The sequence below is a fragment of the Mesocricetus auratus genome, unplaced genomic scaffold (assembly GCF_017639785.1).
Source record: "Mesocricetus auratus isolate SY011 unplaced genomic scaffold, BCM_Maur_2.0 Super-Scaffold_100015, whole genome shotgun sequence".
Taxonomy (NCBI): domain Eukaryota; kingdom Metazoa; phylum Chordata; class Mammalia; order Rodentia; family Cricetidae; genus Mesocricetus; species Mesocricetus auratus.
In genome coordinates, this window is record NW_024429198.1 from 43,959,434 (window position 1) to 43,981,607 (window position 22,174).

Sequence of the window (22,174 nt, forward strand, 5' to 3'; positions counted from 1 at the left end):
AAGGAGTGTGGCTGAGGCAGCCGTGGAGAGTGAAGATTAGACAAGAGTTGGCCTTACTCACTTACTCACCCAATTTATATTTGCTGAGTACATACATCTTTTTGACTAACATTTGTGAACTGAATAAAAGCATCTCCCCATTAAGTAACTTATAGTCCAGTTGTGTGCAATCAACAGAGACTTATTATGTGAAAGACACTATTGGAATAGAAAATGATTGTAAATACATTCAGAAACAGAAAAAATATAGAAAGTGAGATATTGAACATAATAGATTATAGATATCTTGGTTAAGAGACTTGTAGAAAGAAGAAATGACAAAGACCAAAGGCCTGAGGGTACACATGCCAAATTCAAGACCTAGTATTGGCTCATGATGACTGGAGTGAGGGAGGTGACAAGGCAAGTCTTGAGAAAGTAGCAGAGAGCCAGGTCGCTTTAGATGCTTATCCAGTCTTTGATAGAGCACATGTTGTCACAAAGTTCACACTCTAGAAGCCTCTCCTGGTTTACTGAATTTATGGCTTCTGTGCTGGCCATGTGTGGCCATGTGTGGCTGCACTAGCCTACAAGTAGGGCATGTCCAAACCTACAGAATAAGTGAAGGAAAAAGAACAAGCTCAGCAACTTTATCAAAAACGTGGGAAGAATGTAGAGAAGGCACCAGCACATCAGGCAAAAGTGCATTAAAGGTGTCTGGGCACTCCACAACATGAAGCAACAGCAGCAGAGGTAAGCCTACAGCCACTGGGGACTGGCTAAAGGAAGAATTGCCTTTATGTGAGTGACAGTGGCTAGAACTCAGGACACACACAGAGCTGTTGGCTTCAGTAAAGAATTGTTTTAGGTACTTTTTCTGTTGTTGTGACATCACATTGACCAAAAGTAACTTGGGGAAATGTCTTAGTTACTTTCCTATTGCTTTGACACAATGCCATGACCAAGGCTTTTATAAAAGAAAGCATTTAAGCTGGGCAGTGGTGGTGCTTGTCTTCAACCCCAGTACTTGGGAGGAAGAAGCAGGTGGATCTCTGAGCTTGAGGCCAGCTGGTCTACAGAATAAGTTCCAGAGCAGCCAAGACTACACAGAGAAACCTGGTCAAAGGAAGAACAGAATAATGGATGGAAGGAAGGAAGGAAGGAAGGAAGGAAGGAAGGAAGGAACGAACGAACGAACGAATGAACGAACGAACGAACGAACGAACGAATGAACTAATTTAGATTATGTCTTCAGAGGGTCAGAGTCCATGATGACAGAGCAATGGCATGGCATCAGGGACAGCTGAAAGCTGTCCTTGCTTAACAAGTTGGGGGGGGGGGGCAGACAGACACACTGGGAATGGCACTGGTCTTTTGAAAACTCAAACTTGCATCTGACAAATCTCCTTGAAGAGAACCACACTTCTTAATCCTTCCCAACCAGTTTAACTTTCAACTGAGGATCAAACACTGAAACACATGAGCCCATGGTATCCATTCTCATTCAAAACACCACGGGAGGGAAGGGTTTATTTGGCTTACATAATGAGGCAAACCAAGGCGGGACCCAGTGACACAGAGTAGGCACCAAGGAATAACACTGTTTACTGGCTTATTTTTCTAGTCCAAAGTTGCAAAGTCTTCCACATTCTTCCAGAAAACAGCACGCTCAGGACTGTCACAGCAATAGGCATCAACTTCAGTATTATTTTTCTGCTACTTCGATAAACGCCATGGCCAAGGCAACTTAAGGAAGACAGGGTTTATTTTGGCTTATGGTTCCAAAGGCAGAGTCCATAATGGAGGGGGACCCAATGCATCAGTCAGACAGAGAGTAAGAAGCTAAAAGAGTTCATCTTCAACCAGAGGCTGAAAGGAGAGAGAGAATCAGAAATGCAGCAAGGCTATCAATTATCAAAGCTGGCCCCCAGTGATGTGCTTCCACCACAAGACTCCTCCTCCGAAAGGTTCCCTAACCATCAACAATAGCATCAACAATCAGGGAGCAAGAGTGCAAACATGTGAGCCTTGGGGTATATCTCTAGCACCACGCAGACCCAACGGCCTGTGTAGAATACAAGAGAAATAGAAAACGGTGGAATACAAAATGTCACAGGAGTGCCCAAGTCTCTGTGGTGCTGGCTTTGTTAGTGGACACAAGATCATCTTTCTATGACATTGTCATTTCCCATTAGATGGAACAGGAGAGAAACTTTTGGTAAGAGCTAAAGAATGAAATAAACATCCAAAATTACTAGAAAATGTACAAGGATTGATGGGCAGCAAAAATGGACAGAAGCAGTAGCCATGGATCTAAAATTTAAAAACCAGTGTCATGGGATAGAAAATTGTTGTTGTAGACTAACATGGAAGAATAAACATGGCCTGGTGTAATAGTTTTTTGTTTTGTTTTGTTTTTAATTCTTTGGAGACCCGCCACCCAACTCTCAAAAAAAAATACATGGAGACTTATTCTTACTTATGAATGTCTAATCTTAGCTTGTTTTGTTTGTTTCTACCCAGCTTTTCTAACTTAAATCATCCCATTTCTCTTTACATTTTGCCTCTGGGCTTTTTACCTTTTATTATTCTACATATCTTTACTCTGCGGCTGGCTGTGTGGCTGACCCTTGGTGTCCTCCTCTCCTTTCCTTTTCTTGCTCCTCACTCTCACTCTCCTCTTCCAGAAAACAGCACGCTCAGGACTGAACTTGGGAATGAGGCCACAGAGGACTGGAAGACCAGGTAGTATCTTATCATACATGTCATTGTCTCCTGTGCTGTGGTCTCTCCTCCTAGCTTGCCAACAAGCCTACTGATTTCAAAGACTGGATCTTTCTTATCTGGGTATATTTATTCCTAACCAAGCACCTGAATACCAAGTACTCAAAACACACAGGTGGGTCACTAAAGCAAACAGCGAGGTTCTCACCTAGACCACTAGAAAGGACACAGCCCAGCTGAAACTTTAATGCTAGCACTTTTAAGGGCTGGAATACTGAATCACTCTTTAATTTTAAGTCGCATGGTACTTTAAAAATAAATGAATGAAGCAATAACTAAGTCTCCTTTGGAAGGCACGGGACAGCAGGACAAATAGGGTTAGCCTTATTTAAGGGGTCAGATTTCTTGTTTCATAACAGAAGTGAAGGAGGAAGTGTGAAGAAAGGCTACTGTGTAGACACTATAGTGTGTAAATGAAGTTATTACTCAGCAAGAGCTATTATGACCTCCATGAATTATGTGGCCAGGTCAGCAGCAGGTCAGGACTTGAATGCAGGTTATCAACTTCATTTCAATGAAAACTTCACATTATTCTATGACTCCCTAAACTTGTAGTAAGAAATAGTAGAGAAGCCACAGATGAACTGCTGCGCTCAAACAGACGTAACAGAATCTGTAGACTATTCAAGGCTTGGCACTATCCCTCATTTCATTCCCTACAGTCAACAGAGGATGAGCTATTAGCTTGCTCTCAGGAGCCTGCTCAACACAAAACCCCAGAAAACAACTGTCACCACAATCCCACCTGGCCAAGAGGCAAATCTGAGAATGCTGGAAGAGGGACTACTGCTCCTCTCTATCTCCTCCTTCCAGTGGTGACTGTTCAACATAGCCAGAAGCCAAGAGACAGGAGCAGCTGCTAAATAACTCCCAAGAAGAGAGTGGCTAAGGAAATCGCTCTGTGTATGCAAGGCTGAGGAGGAGTCCTGAGACAAACTGCTGGGTGAAACGCTCATGCAGAATAATCACATAATCCTGCTTTCCCAAGTCCCACTGTATACGAGTCTATGTACTTGGAAATGTGAGAAGGAAGGCCTGGAAGAGGGGCTGTCGAGTCGTTACTAACCTCTGAAGAAGGGGCTGGAGAGATGGTTCACTGGTCAAGAGCACTTGGTGCTATTCCAGAAGACTCAAGTTTGGTTCCCAGCACCCACGTCAGGCAGCTCATACCTGTCTGCGGCCCAGTTCAGGGACTCCAACACCTCTGCTCTCTAGGGCAACCCCCCCACACGCTCATAGGGGATATGCTATGCTGTGCTTGTGCACAGCTTCTGGGGCAAAGTTAAGCGCTCCCTTTTTTCTGCCCCAGTTACACTCTGGTCTCCTATCTACTTTGCCTCTAGCATATTGAACTCTAAAGGCCTTTTTGAAGACAGAACCCATTGTCTCTTTCTGTTTTCTTAAAGTATGTCACCAGAGCTGGCACCCAGAGGTCACTGAAAAAGGAGTAAATAAAACGTGTTCATTCCAATTCTGACATATTGTACACTTTCAAATTAGGCAGACTCCACTTTGACTTATTTGAAGTAGCAACTCTCTTTAGCTTAAAAACTAATGTGTTTATTTATTTGGAGGGCCACATCCATGCCATAGTATAGTGTGTGGCCAGTGGACAACTTCTGAGATCTGGTTCTTCTGTGGGTACCTTCACCAGTGAAAGCCATTTCAGCCACTCAGTGTTGACTTTTTGTAACCAACCTTCAGATTCTTGTCATCACACACACACACACACACACACACACACACACACACACACACACACACACCAGTTGGGCAGGGTAGATGGCTCAGTGGATGCTTGCCACCTAAACATAAAGATGTGAGTTTGGATCCCAGAACCAAAGTAAAGCTAAAAACAGTAATGAACACATATGAGCCTAGTGGTCCTGTGGCTAGACAGAAGCAGAAACTGGAGGATCTCTGGAAGTTTCTAGGGAGGTATAGTGGTAAATAACAAGAACCCTGTATTAAACAAGGCTGGGAGATGGGGGAAAGAACTAATGTCTGAGGCTGTCTTCTGATCACATGCATGCACGCACTGCACAGTAGTTAGGGGAACTACACTGATAAACATCTTCATGTTTGTTCTGGGACATTCCAGGTGACTGTCGCTCTTCCAAAGACTTGGGTGGTGGACTCCACACTTGCAACAACACAGAGAAAGGATGCAGGAGTTACCTGACCGTGCATCATAGAACTCGTCCTCACTAAGGATGCTGACAGGTGGGGATCCTTCAACCAGGGATTGCTCTAGTTCATGGTGTTCGGTGGCTAAAGTCTCCAGTGCTTCTGACAAAATTTTGTTTTTTTCTTGTTCCTGTTCCAATTTAAAATTCCTCACCTGGAAGAATGCATATACACAAGAGTTCAGAGTGACAGGAAACACACTTTCTCAAAGGTTGTGAAAATTACTTGCTTTTGATCTAGTTCAACTGAAATATCAGAACCAAAAGCAGTTGAGTTACATACACACAGATGAATGAGCAAAATCACTAAACTAATCTTGTTCTTCTCAAGGGGCCTCTTTCTTACAACAACTTAACTAATGAAAGCAGATTGTGAACTACCAAACAAATTTGGCTCAAATTATAAGAATACTAGTAAATAAAAAGGTGTTAGTCAATTTGGAAATTACATTTAAAATAATATATTCCTTCCTCAACACTAATCTCGGAATTTTAAAACATCATTTCGGCAAGCTTTCAACAAAAATATTTCACATCACCTTAAATTTTACAATATACACAAAACTGAATAGAGTCTATTAGTTTATTTCCCAAATAGTTGGAATATCAAACAAAGGGAAACAAGTTGCTAAGAAAATTTTACTACCCATTTTCAATTCCTTGTTTCTACTTCAATTCTACATGTTGCCTTTACTTTAGTAAACTTTTTAAAAAAGGTACAGGAAAGGCAACGCATGGTGAGGCATTTTGGCACACAAGAGTATCTAACCCTGCACTAAAGTCCTCCAAACCTTACAGGACAGCATGCACTGGGCTTGGTCCTGGGTTCTATCTAATTCTGCACCAAGAACTCCAGAAACCACTGCTGGCCCTTGGTTTTGCTCAGCAACTCACTCTGGAGCCAGAGACATTATCTCCAATGGCTGCCATGTGTTCTCAGGAATGTCTTCTGTAGTCTCCATCGTTACCTCATAACCTAAGCAGTGTTCAGCACAATGGTCTTTAAACTTATTTTCAATTCAACAGCAGAATCTATTTCTCAGAAGCAATCCTCAAACATAAATGCCTGTCTTAAAGCTAGTTATGTGTGTTTTCCTGCAAGTCCAGGATTTGGGAGGACTGAGCATGAGAACGGAGACTTTGGAGTCAGCCTAGGATAGATATAGGAACAAACACCTCTATAAAATCAGTGTTTTGGACAGCAGAATCCTGCTACTGGTGCTGGACAGGACAGGAGCCTGCTTTGACTTTCTCCTCCCTCCCAAGCAGACACAGAGATAGGTCCAAACCCAGTTCCCAGTTCTCTTCAGGTCAGACTTCAGACCTCTATCTGAGAACTCTGACAAGCTCACCTTGCATCACTCCCTACTGATCCTAACCCTTTACCTCATGACATTTTTCCCATGCTTCTCTCTAAGCCCCGAAGGAGGAAGCATTTCCCTCTGTTCTGACTCCAGGACCCTGTGTGAACCTGAGGTCCTCGAGGCTGCGCCTCAGGTCTAATGCTCTGCTAAGAATTCTGGGAAGAACTAAATACAGTTTGGCTTCCAGGCTCATTTCATTGGACAAACAGGGTTAAGTCTTTATCATCTTGGGAACCGATCCAGTCCTCGGGCACGTTATCATTAGAGCAATGAGAGTATAATTATTAGAGCTTTGATAATGAATTAAAGATAGCAATACACATAAGTAGTCCTAAACAGAAACAACACACAAAAGTACAAAAACTTTAAAGGTACATAATTATATTTTGTAACAAACCCAAAAACACTTGTAAAAATTCTCATAATTAAAATAGTGTCTCCAGAGAAGGAATGATTATACTGTGGCTAGACTGAACCTTTAAATATGACAGAAGAATAATTCCTTTTGCTTAACAAATGCTTACATTTGAATGCTAGATTTATGTAGATTACAGCCAAGGGACAAAATTGATCCAACCCTCAAACATCCTATCCTCCCTAGAAAATCTTATTCCAATCACAGTGAAGCCTTTATACACCTAAAATAAGCATTACTCCCTTCCTGCCACCACCTACAGCTGTCCTCACTTGTTAGAGAAGAGAATGAAGGGGGTGGAGGTGGGAGGGGGTGCTGCCCTCCTGTGTGAACTTGTTAATCTTTCAGTTGATCTGAGAATGCTCCCTGGAGTTTCTGGCCTCTTGGGAATTCCCTCACTGAAGAAGCCTTTCCACAAAACTACCTGTAAAAGGACACTCTCTCCTTGAGTAAGGGATTTGCATGACCAAGGAACCCTAAGGGCGGGAACTGCACCAAGATGCTTTCTCCCTACAGAAAGGCACCTGTGAGGACGCTTGAAAGCAGGACAGTACCGTCAACTACCCAACAGGAAGCAAGTGTGTTGCTATCTAAAGCCCCTTGAAGATTAACTCTATTTTGAGGAGTCTATCGCCTCAAACCACTTCCATTTTATTCCACTTCCTGCTAGATGAACTCTTCAGCAAATGTTTCCCACAGGAACAGATGCCAGCAAGGCAATCCAGTTTTTAAAAAGCATGTGCTAGCCAGTCTACATACATTGTAGCTATTCTTCCTTCTAGAAAGTGCCCTGCTATTTATCTATGCCTTATAGGGGGTGAATGGGGCAGAGATAATACATCATTTGACAAAGACGTCTAATAGCTGGAGACTGTTGATTAGTGTCCAGGGAACACCAGGTACAATGACCTGATTATAAGACTGGGAAATTCAGGCCACACTCTGGTTTCTTCTTGTTATTACACATACAGCTACAATAAGAAAGAATGTATCAGAGTCTGAAATACTTGATCTTCACTAATTTTCCCTCTGAGAAGAAGGTGTTCCAACACTGCTGTGGTAGTAGGACCAACAACACTCAAACTTTCTCAGGATATGAGATTCAAGACACTGCCTGTTACTACTCTAACAAAACTGATAACAAGTGTGGTATGAGGTGGGCTGTGGTGGTGCTCACCTTTAATCCCAGCACTCAGGAGGCAGAAGCAAATGAACTTCTATGAGTTCGAGGCCAGCCTGCTCTATAGAGCAAGTTCCAGAACAGGCTCCAAGGCTAAACAGTGAAATCCTGTCTGGAAAAACAAAACAATCAAAAAAAAAATGTGTGGTATGGTAATGCACAGCTTATGTGAGCTCTTCCACTCACATTTGATGACACTGGGTGAAGCCAAACTGCCAGAGTTTGACAGCCTCCGACTGCCGGTACTAGAAATGTAATCTCCAAAGCCAAATGTTAGTAGTATATGGAAGTAAAGCCTTGAGGATATAATTAGAATTAGATGAGACCTTTTCAGGGTGGAAGGGCTTGATGGCATTAGTGACTATGTAAGAGAGAATCTAGCGGGCAAGGGGCCATGTGAGTCTTCTATGCATGAACTAGACGGAAGGTCTTTACCAGACTCTTAACAAATGATGGCATCATATACTTAAGGCTTCCAACTCCAGAACTGTGGGCAAAATAAAGACTTCATAAATCACTTAGACTGTGGCACTCAGTTACCACATATGAAATACAGACGAAGATAAGGATGTCGTGCTCACATGAATCCAAACTGTTCACCGTCACTTCTCAATCCACAGTCAGACTAAACCATAATCTCTCTTCTAGGGTCTGGGGATACTATACTTTGATCCCATGTGAGGCTCGATGGAATATGGATGTACATCCTGATGACAGTCCACAGCACACAGCTGCTTTGTTTTGTGACATACTGAGCATCTTTGTGTACAGTAAGTTCTAAGGATGTCAATGACTCTAGTACTTATATTCTTTGCTATCTTGAACCATTATTTCACATGAAATTAATTTATTTTATGTCCCTGCTTAACAAGAGACTGTGGGGAGGTCAAGTAAAACAGAAAAAAAAAAGACTGACACTTGCTGGGGAAGTGCTGAAGAGCATGACTAGTCTGGCAAGATTTTGAGAGAGGGACTAAACAATTTGTGGACAGATGTCAGAGTAAGGAAGGAAGCAACATGGCTTCATGGTTTGGGGCTCAGAGAGTAAGACAGAGTTGTGATTACCTGAAGCAGGGTAGACTGTGGGAAGACAGGCCTGCTGGATCTCAGTCTTAACATGTGATAAAACTAAGATGCTATTAGACATTCACGAATTCAGATGTTTAAGGAAGAGAGGTTATGTCTCATGGGTTATATTTTAAGTTATAAGGTAAGTTCACTAGGGCAGAGAAAGGGCAGAAATATGACAAAGCCCAGCCTGTGTTTTGTAGCCACTAGTGAAGAGGGAATGAGCAGAGAGGATTGCTGGAATGATATTACTGAGAATTAATCCCTAAGTGTAGCTGGTCTTCATTAAGGGACTAGACAGGTCACTCTCCTGCAAGAGGAAAAAATGGCAGGTGTAGGCATAGGCTCAAATAGATAGGTACATGTAACTTCAAATTTTCTTCTAATTGCTTCTGTTGTCTTCTTGCAAGTGAAGAACATAGATATCAAGAAACAGTTGTGGAGATCAAGCAACACTGGTCCCAGCATATGACATAAAAGAAGCCACACTAGTCTCTTGACAACATGAAGGAAGTATGCCTAGAAGCTCAAAATAAGATTGCTACAGAGCTTCAATCTCACACTCTGGTCAACTCAACAATGGCTTCCAGCACCACTAAAGATGCTCTTTTCTCATAGTCACCTTCACCTGCCGCAGTTTTGTTCACCCTGAGAGAAAGAGAACTCCCCTTAGAACAAGCGCCTTGCCTTCCTGCCCTCAGGCTCCTGCACTGAAGGAAGACCTGATTGATCCGGTGTTGACTGGCACGATCAAAGGAAGACCTTTGCAAAGCCTCCTGCTCCATAGTCACTTCTGAGGAGACCCTTAGACATTTATATCAAGGCAGATCTAGGGACAGTCTTTTATCCAGGATGGAACAACAGGAAAGCAGATACTGTGAAATAGTTGGAGGCAGAGGTAAAGATATTATTTTGTAAAAAGCAAAATTTCTTCTTTAACTTAAGAAAAAGATACCTGGCAAATAAATTGGGCTAGGGGTGTGGGGGTGAGGTGATAATGAAATCTGGAGGAAAAACAAAATAACACTGGGTAGACCCAGAGTATCTGAACTTGTTTTGTTGGAACAACTTAAAAATAACTTCTTAAAAATCAAATCAAATGCTGCACACAAGTGAAAATATGTCAAGGAAATTTGCTTTCTGCCTATCCTTCATAGATATGGAAGAATGAATCATGATTTGGAATTAAGAGTGGCACTGATCTCACAGATCAGCACCCCCAGTATGGCCCCAACAATGGGTGTTCCCTTAATGGCTCTAAGGGTTAACAATAAATTGGAACAAGAATGAGCTCAGAAGAACCTGAGCTTCAATGAGAACATTGAATCACTGATGTTGGAAGGTTTACCTAGTATCATGTCCTTTTATAATCTAAAAGTAGCACTTACTATTTTCCTGTAAGCACTATGTACTTCAGTGTGTAACGTCCAAGTCATCCCAGATTATAGTATAAGTTAAAACTCCAATGGTTTCCAATGGATTATGTAAACTATACAATAGAATGCTAAACCACATGATGATGAATATCCAAAACATTGTAAAACATGCCTCAATTTAACACAACAGCTCATGCTGCCTATAAAAACAGAATTCCAAATATACCTATTCAATAAAGATTCTAGAAGTTTTTTGATTTTGCTTGTGTTTTTATTTGAGTCAAACTGACCTAGAACTCCCTATGTAGCTGAGAATGACCTTGAATTTCTAACCCTCCTGCCTATACCTCCAAGTACTGGGAATATAGTATGCATGGCCACCCCTGGCTTTGAAATTTCCTAAAAATCTATTTTTCAAAATAGTATCTTCTTAACTCAACACACAGCAGTTTCCTGTTTGAATGAGCTTCAGTTATTGTTAGGTCATTATATACTCACAACTGTAGGAGTAGTGTATGGTTTAAAAAGAAAAAAATCATAAACAGTTGAGAAAGCCACCCCAAAGCATTAATATCATTACCAATTTCAACAAGTTTTCTAGTCGTTCATACACTCCAGTAACAACTGAGTGTCACTGCTAATGGGGATGCGGGTTAAGTGGGGAGGGAGAGGGGGAAGCAGGGTGGTAGAGGGCTAACTTTGAAAACCCATATTAAAATCTAGTATTATATAATCTCTCTCTCCTCTCCCCCCCTCTCTGTCTCTCTTCTCTCTCTGACCCACCCCTCCCCCCCCTCTGAGTTACCCTACACAGAGGATGATGCTCTGCCCAGTAACCATAGGTTTCAAAGTAAAATGTCCAGTACCAATATGGAAAGCCTTACCTCAAGATGTTTACCAGGGGCATCTCAGAGACTTCCTACACAATATAGACTACTCCCATTGCCACCAGAACTTGATGAAAAGACTATGGCAGAAGTCACCGTATATTTTGTTAACAGGACATGGAGAACTCAAGCTAGTACTGGTCAAGAAGCAGCTTCCTCCCTGCTTCAGGTTCATAGTACCTGAAGGTGTTATGTAGTCTGCTATGGGTGAAGAGTCATCAGCAGTCTTACCCCACTGTGAATCCTGTGCGCTAGAATAATGACCAGCCTGGCAGGAATTGTCCAGGGGTGAAATAATGACATGAGCATTATAAGGTCAATCAGCTGTTTTCTGATTTGATTTATGGCCTACTCCAAGAATGAAACCCATACCTAAATTTAATCAAAAACCCACCACTAGGGAATTGATAAACCCCAGAGTGAAGCTACAAGTATCACTTTGCTCACAGGACATACTATTAATATACCCTCCAAATACACGTCTATGTACACATCTATATACATTGGAGAAGCAGTTTGTACAATGGACAGCTGTTAATGCAGAAAACTAACCAACTGTTGGTCAAAGCACAGAGTGTGTCTACAAAGTACTCAGTCATAATCTATGTCATATAAGAGAGAGAAAAGGTTGTAAGAGGCAAAAGTCTGGAAAGACCTGGGCAAAAGCATATCTTCTGGGCATGGCAGGACTGCTGCACACATGGACATAGCAACTGGGCTTGCTTGCATGAGATCAAGGCAGTCTACATGCTAACATGGAGGAGTTGAGGAGCTATTGACAACCAATGGTTTCTGGGGAAGGGAGAGTCAGTTTTCTTTAAGGGTTTGGTCCCAGTTTGGTAAACAATGATAGTGGATTGTTCTATACCCATGCAAAAATTAACTTTAAAGTTCTATTTTTAAAAGCAGGTCAGGTCATGTGTCCTTGGGGAGCTGACAGTTCGGTTGATAGTGTTCTGTAGGCAAGAAGGAGGACATCTGCTTGATTATCTCAAACTAAAAGATGAATGGTGCCTGAGGTTGACCCATGACTTCACACACACACACTCACACACACTGACACCAACTGGAACCCTTCTGTGGAGGCCCTAGTAGAGCTCACACTGCTGTAAGGAGACAGGCTGCCTCAGCAGGTGACACACCCTCCAGATGAACAGCCCCTTCACCCAAGTACTGGCAGGTCTATCGGGTAGACATCTGCTTAGAGCTGAGGTTTCCCCATAAGCACCTAACAGGGGTACATTTGTTTCACGGTTCCTCAGATTCCATGGCCAGGTTTGGAACTGCTGAGTCAGAACTTCCAAGAACATACAACCAGGCTGTGCGCAGGTCAGAGGCCGCTGGGTGCTGTCAACACTGATCCTCCCCCTTTCCTTGCAAAGGACCCCAACATATTAGCTGACAACACACATCCAGCCAGGTGTCTACTTTTCAGTCCCTCCATCACCTTCAGCTACGGAAAGAAGCTCTGGCCAAAAGACTGCAGTATTTTGCAGAATTTACCAAGTCTACAAAGGAAAGAGGCATAGGAATGTGGTGCCTGGAATTGCCTTTAGCCCTGAAGCCTCCCTTCATGAAGCTCACACTGTCCACCTCCCGACTCTTCAAGGTGAAGGAAAAATATATCTCTAATTCATTTAAGCCAATGGTTTGGGGCTTGGAGATTTTTATTAAAAGCAAACCCAAACACTGAAACATATAGTGTGTTTATAGACTACTACAGACTAAGTTTACTTAAAAATTATCCTTGAAGACCCAAGTTCAGATCTCCAACATCTGTGTACACAGTCAGATGTGACTGTTCTTCTAAGCCTGTACCCTGTCACTGGGGAAGGGAGTAATTAGGAAATAAGACAGGACTAGAGACAGGATGGAAAGAGGAGATTACTATGGTTTTACTGACAGCAGTTTAGGCAGTGGGTGGGAATCCAGGGGCACAAACTACAGATTCAGTGAGAGACCTTGCTTCAGGGAAGCTACAGATTCAGTGAGAGACCTTGCTTCAGGGAAGCTAGACAGCAACTGACATTCTCCCTCTGGCCTCCATGAATGGGCATATGCACACACACTTACAATTTTTAAAAAATAGATTAAACACATTTATTTACAAAGCAGTGGTGGCATGACCTTTAAGCTCAGCACTAGGGAGGCAGGCAGAAGCAGGTGGATCTCCATGAGTTCTAGTCCAGCTTAGTCCTAAAGAGCGAGTTCCAGGAGAGCCAGACTACACAGAGAAATTCTCAAAAAAACAAAAAAGTTATTCTGATAGAAAAACAATGAAGAATATTAAGAGGTAATACATGCTGCTTTTGTGTATTTATTATTTATTAAAGTCTTGCTAGTGGATCCTAAATTCTGATTGTTATATTTTACTATATGTAAAAACTAGCTTTTCCATATACTTCCATTTATGTCTCTCACAATTTTCCAGTCAGCAAAGTATTTGAAAATAGATCCCACCTAGGAATCAATGTTGCCACCATCAATGCTATGTCCAGTTTGCAGACATCTGATGAGAAGTGTCCCACAGCCTCCGGACAGTCAGTCAGAGCACAAGGCCTCCAGACAGTCTGAGCACAGAGCCTCTCGTCAGTCAGTCAGAGCACAGGGCCTCTGGAAAGCCAGAACACAGGGCTGCCTTGGCATCTGTTTAGGAACCCAATCTGAGAGTATGCTAAGGACACTCCTCATGGTTGCAAAGCTCTCCACCTAAAAATAACCTGTTCTTATGTAATCTGCTCTCCACAGATTTGTGCATCGTACATACCTTGAAATAAATCTCTTTTTAAGAAATATGCCATAACAGATAAGTGATCATCTGTAAAGATGGAGAATTTAACCACAACTCTATTAAGTGTAATCTTGAGTAGTTATGCAGGCTGTAGTTGACACTTATGCTAATGCAGAGAACTAGAAAGGTTATTTTAACACAAGTGACACCATAGCAACTCTACGTGTGCTTCTGAAGTACCTGCTGAGATTAGATAGAACCCATCTGCTTTAGGGGTAGTGGCAAATGTACCCACTACACACCAAGCACTGCCACAAAGTCAGGACGCTCCCACTGCCCCCTCCCCTCAATTCCAGGCCCTTTTCAGCTACCCTGCCCAGGTGGGTTCCTGTGCCCTGGACTTGGTTTGCCTGTCCTGAAACTTGAAATAAACGAATGAGGTTTTGATTGGATTCACCCATGTGTTCAACAAGAAGAAGGAGTTCTTGCCTTCTTTTTGTTGAGGACAGCTGCAGGGCAGAGATAGTCCATGATCACAACATCCACTTTGTGTTGTTGTTTTGGAGACAGGGTTTCTCTGTCCAGCCTTGACTGTTCTGGAACTGCTCTGTAGACCAGGCTCCAACTCACATTGATTTGTCACCGACTGCTGGGATTCCAGGCCTGTGCCACAGTCTCACAGCCTTGCACCATCCACCTTTAAAGACTGAGGGGGATTGCTCAATGGCACAGCACTTGCCACCAAAGCATGACAACCCACATTCGGCTCCCCAAGATGGATGTGAAAAGTCAGGCATGGTGATGCCCCACCTATAATCCCAGGACTGAGATGGCAGAGACAGGAACCCCTGGAGCTCACTGGGCAGCGAGTGTAGCCAAGAGAGAGCCTTCGGGACCCTGGCACACAAGTGAGGTACTTCCACCTACACCCTTGAACATGCATACATGCTCAGACACGTGTGCCCACGCACACCAGGAACAATGTCTGTGTTTCTGCCCCAGGCAAATTTCAATGTTTTCCTCTGATGTGACAAGTAGCTTCATAGTCCTCCAACTAGGAGAAAAAGATCATATTGGAACCAATTTAGTGGGCTAACTGCCAAGATCACTAAGCCTACCGAGGCATGCATACACAGTCAGTGGTATTCCAGTAAATAAAATTGTCTAGCATGTGGCTAAAAGGAAATATATATTTACTAAACAAACCAAAATGCCTTGAAATCTGCAAAAGTCTAAAAAACAATACGGCTTTGTAATTTCTTGTAAGCTTTAAAAATAAAAAAATGACCTTGACTGGTCCTCAAGAGCCCCTTTCAAGCCCAGTATTTTGCAATCTTCAAGGCAGAAGAAGGGTGCAGTCCCGTCTTCTTCACCCAACAAGAATTCGTCAGCCACCCACTCCATGCCAGGCCCAGGGAGTCCACCGTGAGTCAGAGGGCAAGCCTGCACTTGTTCTACTTCCCAGCTACTGAGGGGAAAGACACAAGGTGTCACAAGTCCTTAGGTCACAGCAAGGAGATGTGAAGAGGACGAGGCCATGGAGGGCGCCAGGGTCACACACAGGCCTTGCATACCACAGTCTTGCAGTTCTGAGCGAGCACTGGAGGCTCCCCGCGTGAACGGTGAGAAGCCACACTCTGCATTCCCCTTCTCTGTGCAACTGCTCTGTCTCTAAAGACACCTTTCAAGAAAAAGTACCCTTTCTCACAGAAGAGAAGGCAGCCTTCTGCAGAGTCTGACACAGCGTGACTCTGAGAGAGCTAGGAGATGCTTGGCTTAGGGAAAAGGAATTTTCTAACTATTCCAAATAGCCAAGAAACTCGCACACGAGAGAAAAGACTCTTTTCTATGACACTGCACAGCTGACCTGGAGTCATGAGTTCAAAACACAGAAGGGAATAAAACTTTAACCTTCTGTCAAGACAGTGGAGCAAGGGGCTCACAGAGACCACTCAGCAGCGGCAGGAGCAGCGGCAGGGGCAGCGGCAGCAGGAGCTAAGGGCCATGCTGTTTACTCTGAAGCATCCTCTCCACCACAGCACTGTGCAGCTGCCATTACACAGTGAGGGAAGCAGAGCAAAGCCAGGCTACAGGACGCCATGATAACACAGAAGTGCAGAGAGACTGGACTCATCCAGTCGGTGTGACTCTTAGCTACTAGATATACACACACAACTCTCTGATCATACTGCTACGGTGACTGCCTGGCTGCCAGAAGCTGTGGGAAGAAGGCCTAAGAACAACAAAAATCCATGATGTCTAGGATCCCTTTATAATTCTGAGATTACATTTTCTGAAGTTCCAATCTTAATTTTTTTCTTTTCTTTACAGTCTAGGAACTCTGTACTTACAACTGTGGATAAAGATCAAAAACTAACTTCAATATAAAACATTCTGAGTTTTCTTTTCAAATCAAGTCTATAATATTTTGGCTTAAGAAAGAACTACTGTTTCTTTAGGCCCTAGCTACTCTCCTGTACCACCATTTCTCATCTCATATTTCATAGTTCTAATAACCCTCTATATGACAAAATTCTCTTCAATTAGGTAATGGCCCTTTGAAATGTGACAGCAAATCAGTATTTGGTATCTATAATACAGAAAGATAACATTAAAAAATATTTAAGTCAAATCTTAAGCATCGGGGCTGGGAAGATGTCTCAGTAGGTAAAGTGCTAGCACCTAAACAAATAAATTACCTCAGAGATGGTAGATAGAGAGGAGAGGATTTTTCAGGCCTTGCTGGCCATCTAGGTCCAGTCAGAGATCATATCTCAAGAAGGAAGGTAGAAAACAGGGGAAGAAACAAATACCAACCTTTGGCTCCCCATGCACTTATACACGCTCACACATGCATGTACAGACATGAAACCATGCTTGCTTTGTGGAACACTTGAAAAGGGGGTACACTAAGGTGCACCCTCCCACCACTAGCAAATGATGAACAGTTTCAAAAACAATGTTAAACCAATGCTTTGCAAGGCAAGGATGGGCCAATGTCAGGAAGGGATAGCCTGACAATTTGGAGGGTAATATATGCATAGAAAATATCAGTAATTCTACTTAAACTTTTTGTCACACTTTACACTCTTCGGATGATTACTGATTAAGAAAACAATCAACAAAACAAAAGTAAATTTGATATCAATGGGATACAGAGGAAGCAGAGCCTTGGTGATGTTGACAGGAGCATCAAATGGTACATGCTGTGGAAAGCAGTGTGGCTGTGCCACGAAGAGTCATAGGGAGACATGGTATATGGCCTAGCAGGCACACTTCTAGGTATATGCTAAACACCCACCATGACAACCCAGACTTAGAAGTACTCGCACACCATGTTCACAGCAGGGTTCTTCACAACAGCCCATGGGAAAAGTCACACACGAAAGGTGGAACACTATACGCTTCAGACACAGGAATCCTGACCCAGAGATAACATGGATGACACTGAGAATGGCATGGGAGATGAGTCCAGTCAAATAGGAAAAGGTAAATACATAACTACTGTATGATTCCTCTTGCATGAGGTACAAAAGGGAGCCAACTGCATAAGGATGGAGAACAGAATGAGTTTCCGGAACTTGGGAGAGTAGGGAACAGGCTACTGCTTCATGACCGAGTTTCCATCTTACAAGGTGGATGAGACAGTTGTACAGTAACATACATGAATTTAATGCCACCAAGTGACAAACTCAATGTAATTATGATGGAAAGACTTATATGTATTTAATACCCTCAAATTATTTCTCCAAATATTGGACTAAAATATATAGTTAAACTGAGTCACACAAAAAGTTAAAACCTTCCCATTATAATTACAATGTTTATTAAATTGGGGTCCTTGAAATTATCTATAACAAAGTCAAAATTAAATGCCTAAAATATAATTACTATACATAAAAGTACTCTGGGGCACAAGCATTTCAACTAACTGATAAGACAATACTACAATGCAGAGACTACCAAACAGTGAAATCATAAACGTACAAAATATTTTCTGATAAAGTGTGGGATAGGACCCCTTGGTGACAGGGCTTAAGGAGACACCATGGACAAGCCGTACATGCAGCTCTCAATTCTCTGAAGGCTAAAACAGAGAAATACAATCAATTATGTACCTTTAATTGTCCACAAGGAGAGGAAAAACCCACAGTTCTTTAGGGAAAACAAACTCCCTCTTTGCCCTTAGCTCTAATTTCTCACCCACTATAGGGGAATATGAGTGCTACAGGACAAAGATGTTATGTCAATAAAGCCTGTTTCTCACAAATGCCCCAGAAGAATTGAGGTATACATCCAAATTCCAACTCCATGAGTGCCAGTTTTGGGGGGATCAAGTAAACACAGCTTAAGCTAAAGCACTGACAATCAATTTAATCTCAGGACAATATTATGTTATGTAGAAAAATGGACACGTTCCGTTTTCTTCTAAATCACAATTTATCCGAAGCAGAATTTCTCTCAAGAAGACAGCCATTTTCTGTTATGAACCTGGAACACAGGTATTCCGTGCAAGGTCTAAAGCCATTTCAGGATTCTTGGCCCTTTGCTTTTCTTATTTTTAAACTTGGTATACCTTTGTCAAGTTGAAAAACTAGTTTACACAAAGACCACAGCAACCCTGATAGAGCAGGCCATTCTTCCTGTGTGGAAGAACTTTCTTAATAACAGCTGTGTTTGTTACTGATGCTGCTATTTGGCACTCAATCTGGAGACCACATTCTGGATTTAGCTCTAAGTTTCACATCCTCCTACTGCATAAACTTGAACAATTAATGAAGCTCTCCCCAGGCCCGAGTCCTTCCTCTGTGAAGTAAGAGTAGATCTGTTACTTTCACACTGTGTTACATGGAGCTGCTTCAGCTAACGAGAGGGTATTTTTACTTTCATCTGTCCCATGTACTCAAATCAATTCCCAATAAAACCCAAAACAACTAGTGAGATGGGTGTTGTACAAGATGGGTGTGTTCCTTTCAATTCTCAGTAAAAAACAGAGAAAAAGAAAATAAATAAGAAAGGTCCTCAGTCATCTCTACCACATGCAAAATGAACAAAGTTATGCTCACAAACCATTACTTCCAATTCAGTTGTTTAGAACTCAGAATAACAGCACAATCTCAGTTATAGAAACCTTCTTCAAAGTAGATGTTGACTGCTCAGAAATAAAGCTGAGAAAAGCCCAGTATCCTCTCTGTAGCGAATGGCAACTCAGCAAAGACAGCAGGCTTCCCCATAGGAAGGCTGGCCCGAGTCTGCGGTCAGAAGAGCTGCTCCGGGTTCACAGCCTCCCTGAGTCTCAGCCCCTGAGTACAAGGGCAGCACCACTGTCACCCCCTCCACCACTGCCGGTCCCATCACAGTGTCTCTCATGTAATACGTCATGCAGCAACCATGCCATCCGGGACAGATTCCTACTTCTACAGATTTTTCCTAGGAGTGGAGCACATGATGACACCTAAATTTAAAACTAATAATACATTTATTTTCATCTCATTTCAATTTCAATATACCTGTGGCAGAAAGGGGCTGAGTTAGGGGGGAAAAAAATCCCACAGTATACAGGAAAAAGGTGAGCCTTGCTGTAAAGCTTGCTCCCAGCACAGAACAAGTTCTTCTTGCTTCTTGAACTTGTGACTGACTCGGGGTCCACAGGGCAGTCACTTTACCTTCTCCTGCCCAGGCCTCCTTCCTAGGCTGTCCCCATGTGGTAAATGCTGAACCTTTGAGCATTAAAGACAAGTAGAAGCATACCATCCTGGGCTGTGAGCAGACGGTTTTTAAAGAAGTATAGCAAGGCGAGAAGGGGAGAGGGCAAAAGAAGACAAAAAGGACTGTCACGGAAAAGAAGTGTGTGAGGAAGAAGGAGTCACAAGATGAAGCCAGGGGAAGAAGGGCAGGACAGTAGACACATAACAGGTAGGCAGGTGAGGGGAAGGGCCACCTGGAAGGCATACAGAACTTCTCCAAGTTCCAAGTGTTTGAAATACTAGACCAGCCGTGCCTATACATCACACTTTAGTATCTACAACCTGTCAAAAAGTGATCTTCAAATGCAATATTAGAGTTCATAAAATAAAGTAATGGATAAAGCTAGCGTTGACATTCACTAAATTACAAACTACTCAGATGTAGGAATAACTAAAATCTAGAAAAGAACAAACATTGAACAAAGTGTCCACACTTCAGAAGACAAAGCATAACAAATGCACAAACAATACAAATTTAATTTGCAAAATTTAATTAAAAATAATATGATGCAATAGATATCGCAGCTAAAGGCAGGTCTTTGAGGCATAGGCGAGCAAAGCTTTGACAAAACTTATTTGAGGGGTATAGACTAATTTGAAAGGAGAAAGAATGCCTTCAGAAATATATTTTAAAAGGGGGGAGTAATTATAGCTCCAACAAAATTTTAAACAAAAGTTTAAAAGAAAATAAAGGAGTACTAAGAACCCCTGATGACAATAAATTCCAATAAATTTCCATTGAAGGAAAGGGGATGCCCATTGAAATATCAAACTTGCTAAAGCTAACCCAAAAAGAAATAGAAAACCAAAGTAGCACTATAATTATTTAATATATTTAAATAGCAATACACAAAACTTACAAAGATGGCTTTGTTAGAAATTTTCTACTCAAAAAATCATTTCAATTTTACAGAAGTTCTAAGGAACCAAATTGATTTTATGAGATCAGAATAAGCACAGAAAAACCTGATGGACAGAAAAAAATTATAAGCCATTCTTACTTATAAAAAGAAGCCAAAATCTGAAGTTTCGCAATTTTCCTGACATGGAAAAATATAAGAATGAAATGTGAGCAACATTAATATGGTGAGTGGTATTTATTAACTATTTCTGAGTGAATTTGTAGAAGTTACAATTGCTTTTTTTTAATCACAGAAGAATATGGATTTGCCATCTCAGCATCTCCCTAGCATTGCCTTTAAAGCCCTGGCCAGGAGAAAACAAAAAGAAATCCCAAACATCAGGGCTAAGAGAGCAGAACAAGCTGCCATTCTCTGAGATCACAGAAGCCAGCAACAATCACAGTCGCTGGTTATCACTTCTACTCCCTTGGTCTTCTTCCATTTCCGGCTTCTTTCCAAGGAGAGAGTACACCAGCACACTGCACACTGCGGTTCCGAAGGGCACTTCCCAGCATGCCTAGCCCCCTGGCCTCACCAGGAGCTCCCCTGTACTTCTGACTGACTTTTCTGGGTGTTCATTCCTGTGATGCTGAACTTTCCCAAGCTTCATGTCTATGAGGCATTACTCGCTACTCACTTTGGGGCTGTGAGCACAAAGGATATTTAGGGGACTCGCAGGAGTACCAGGATTCCCAGGCTTTTCTAGAATGAGGAAGGGTGTATCAACACGTCAGGTGCTAACTCACCTTCCCACATTCCCATTTCCTATCTATCCAGTAATTTACACCAGGAAGCCAGGAGTCAGCCATGGCTCTGCCTTCCCCTTCATCTCTCATTCAATCCAGCTCTGATTTATACTTAGAAATCTCTCTTTGCTCTCTAACTTCCTGTCCTTAAGTCAAACTTGATTCCATACTAGCATCTCTCTTGAATCCCTGGACCTGCCTGTCCTGATTTCTGGCCTGTTCTCTACTCCTTCAAAACAGCAAATCTGATCAAATTCTGCCTTGATTAAAATCTTCAGGTGACATTAACTGCTCAGCTGAGGTTTAAAACTCTTTAGATACACTCCATAAAGTCCTTAGAAAAAGGCCTTGTTTTTTACTCATGCAGTCTTCATGGTCTGCTAACATTCACCCCATTCTGCTACTTTTGACTTGTTGCTTCTGTACAAAATCTTCAGTGCCAGGCTCCTGCAGGACACTCTCCAGAGTACTGAGATGATAGACATCAGCCCCATACTATTAGAACTCATCATTTTATTTTTATTCATCTATTTAATTTTTGGGTTTTTTGAGACAGGGTTTCTCTGTATTGTCTCGGAGGCTGTCCAGAAACTCGCTTTGTAGACCAAGCTGGCCTCGAACTCACAGAGATCCGCCTGCCTCTGTCTCCCGAGTGCTGGGATTAAAGGCATGCGCCACCAACGCCCATCATCATTTTATATACGCTACTTTAAATGTGCTTTTAGAACCTATCACATAGGTGAATAAGGCATCTACTTTATTATGGAATAATTGAGTTATTTTCTCCATTTTGTAGAGTGTAGAAAGAC

General features: G+C 42.3%; 1 protein-coding gene across 7 annotated transcripts in view; it reads right to left on the minus strand.

Annotated features, from left to right (window-relative positions):
- The window catches only part of Osbpl1a (oxysterol binding protein like 1A), a 193,227-nt gene that overhangs the window by 70,279 nt on the left and 100,774 nt on the right, over positions 1–22,174 (minus strand). For 6 of the 7 annotated variants that reach the window (XM_040757850.1, XM_040757852.1, XM_040757851.1 and 3 more), the window contains one exon: positions 4,942–5,104. The exons of the other annotated variant lie outside the window; for it this stretch is intronic. In XM_040757850.1, coding sequence (XP_040613784.1) covers positions 4,942–5,104 — 163 coding nt within the window. The remainder of the gene's footprint in view (positions 1–4,941; positions 5,105–22,174) is intronic. 7 annotated transcript variants of the gene reach the window in all.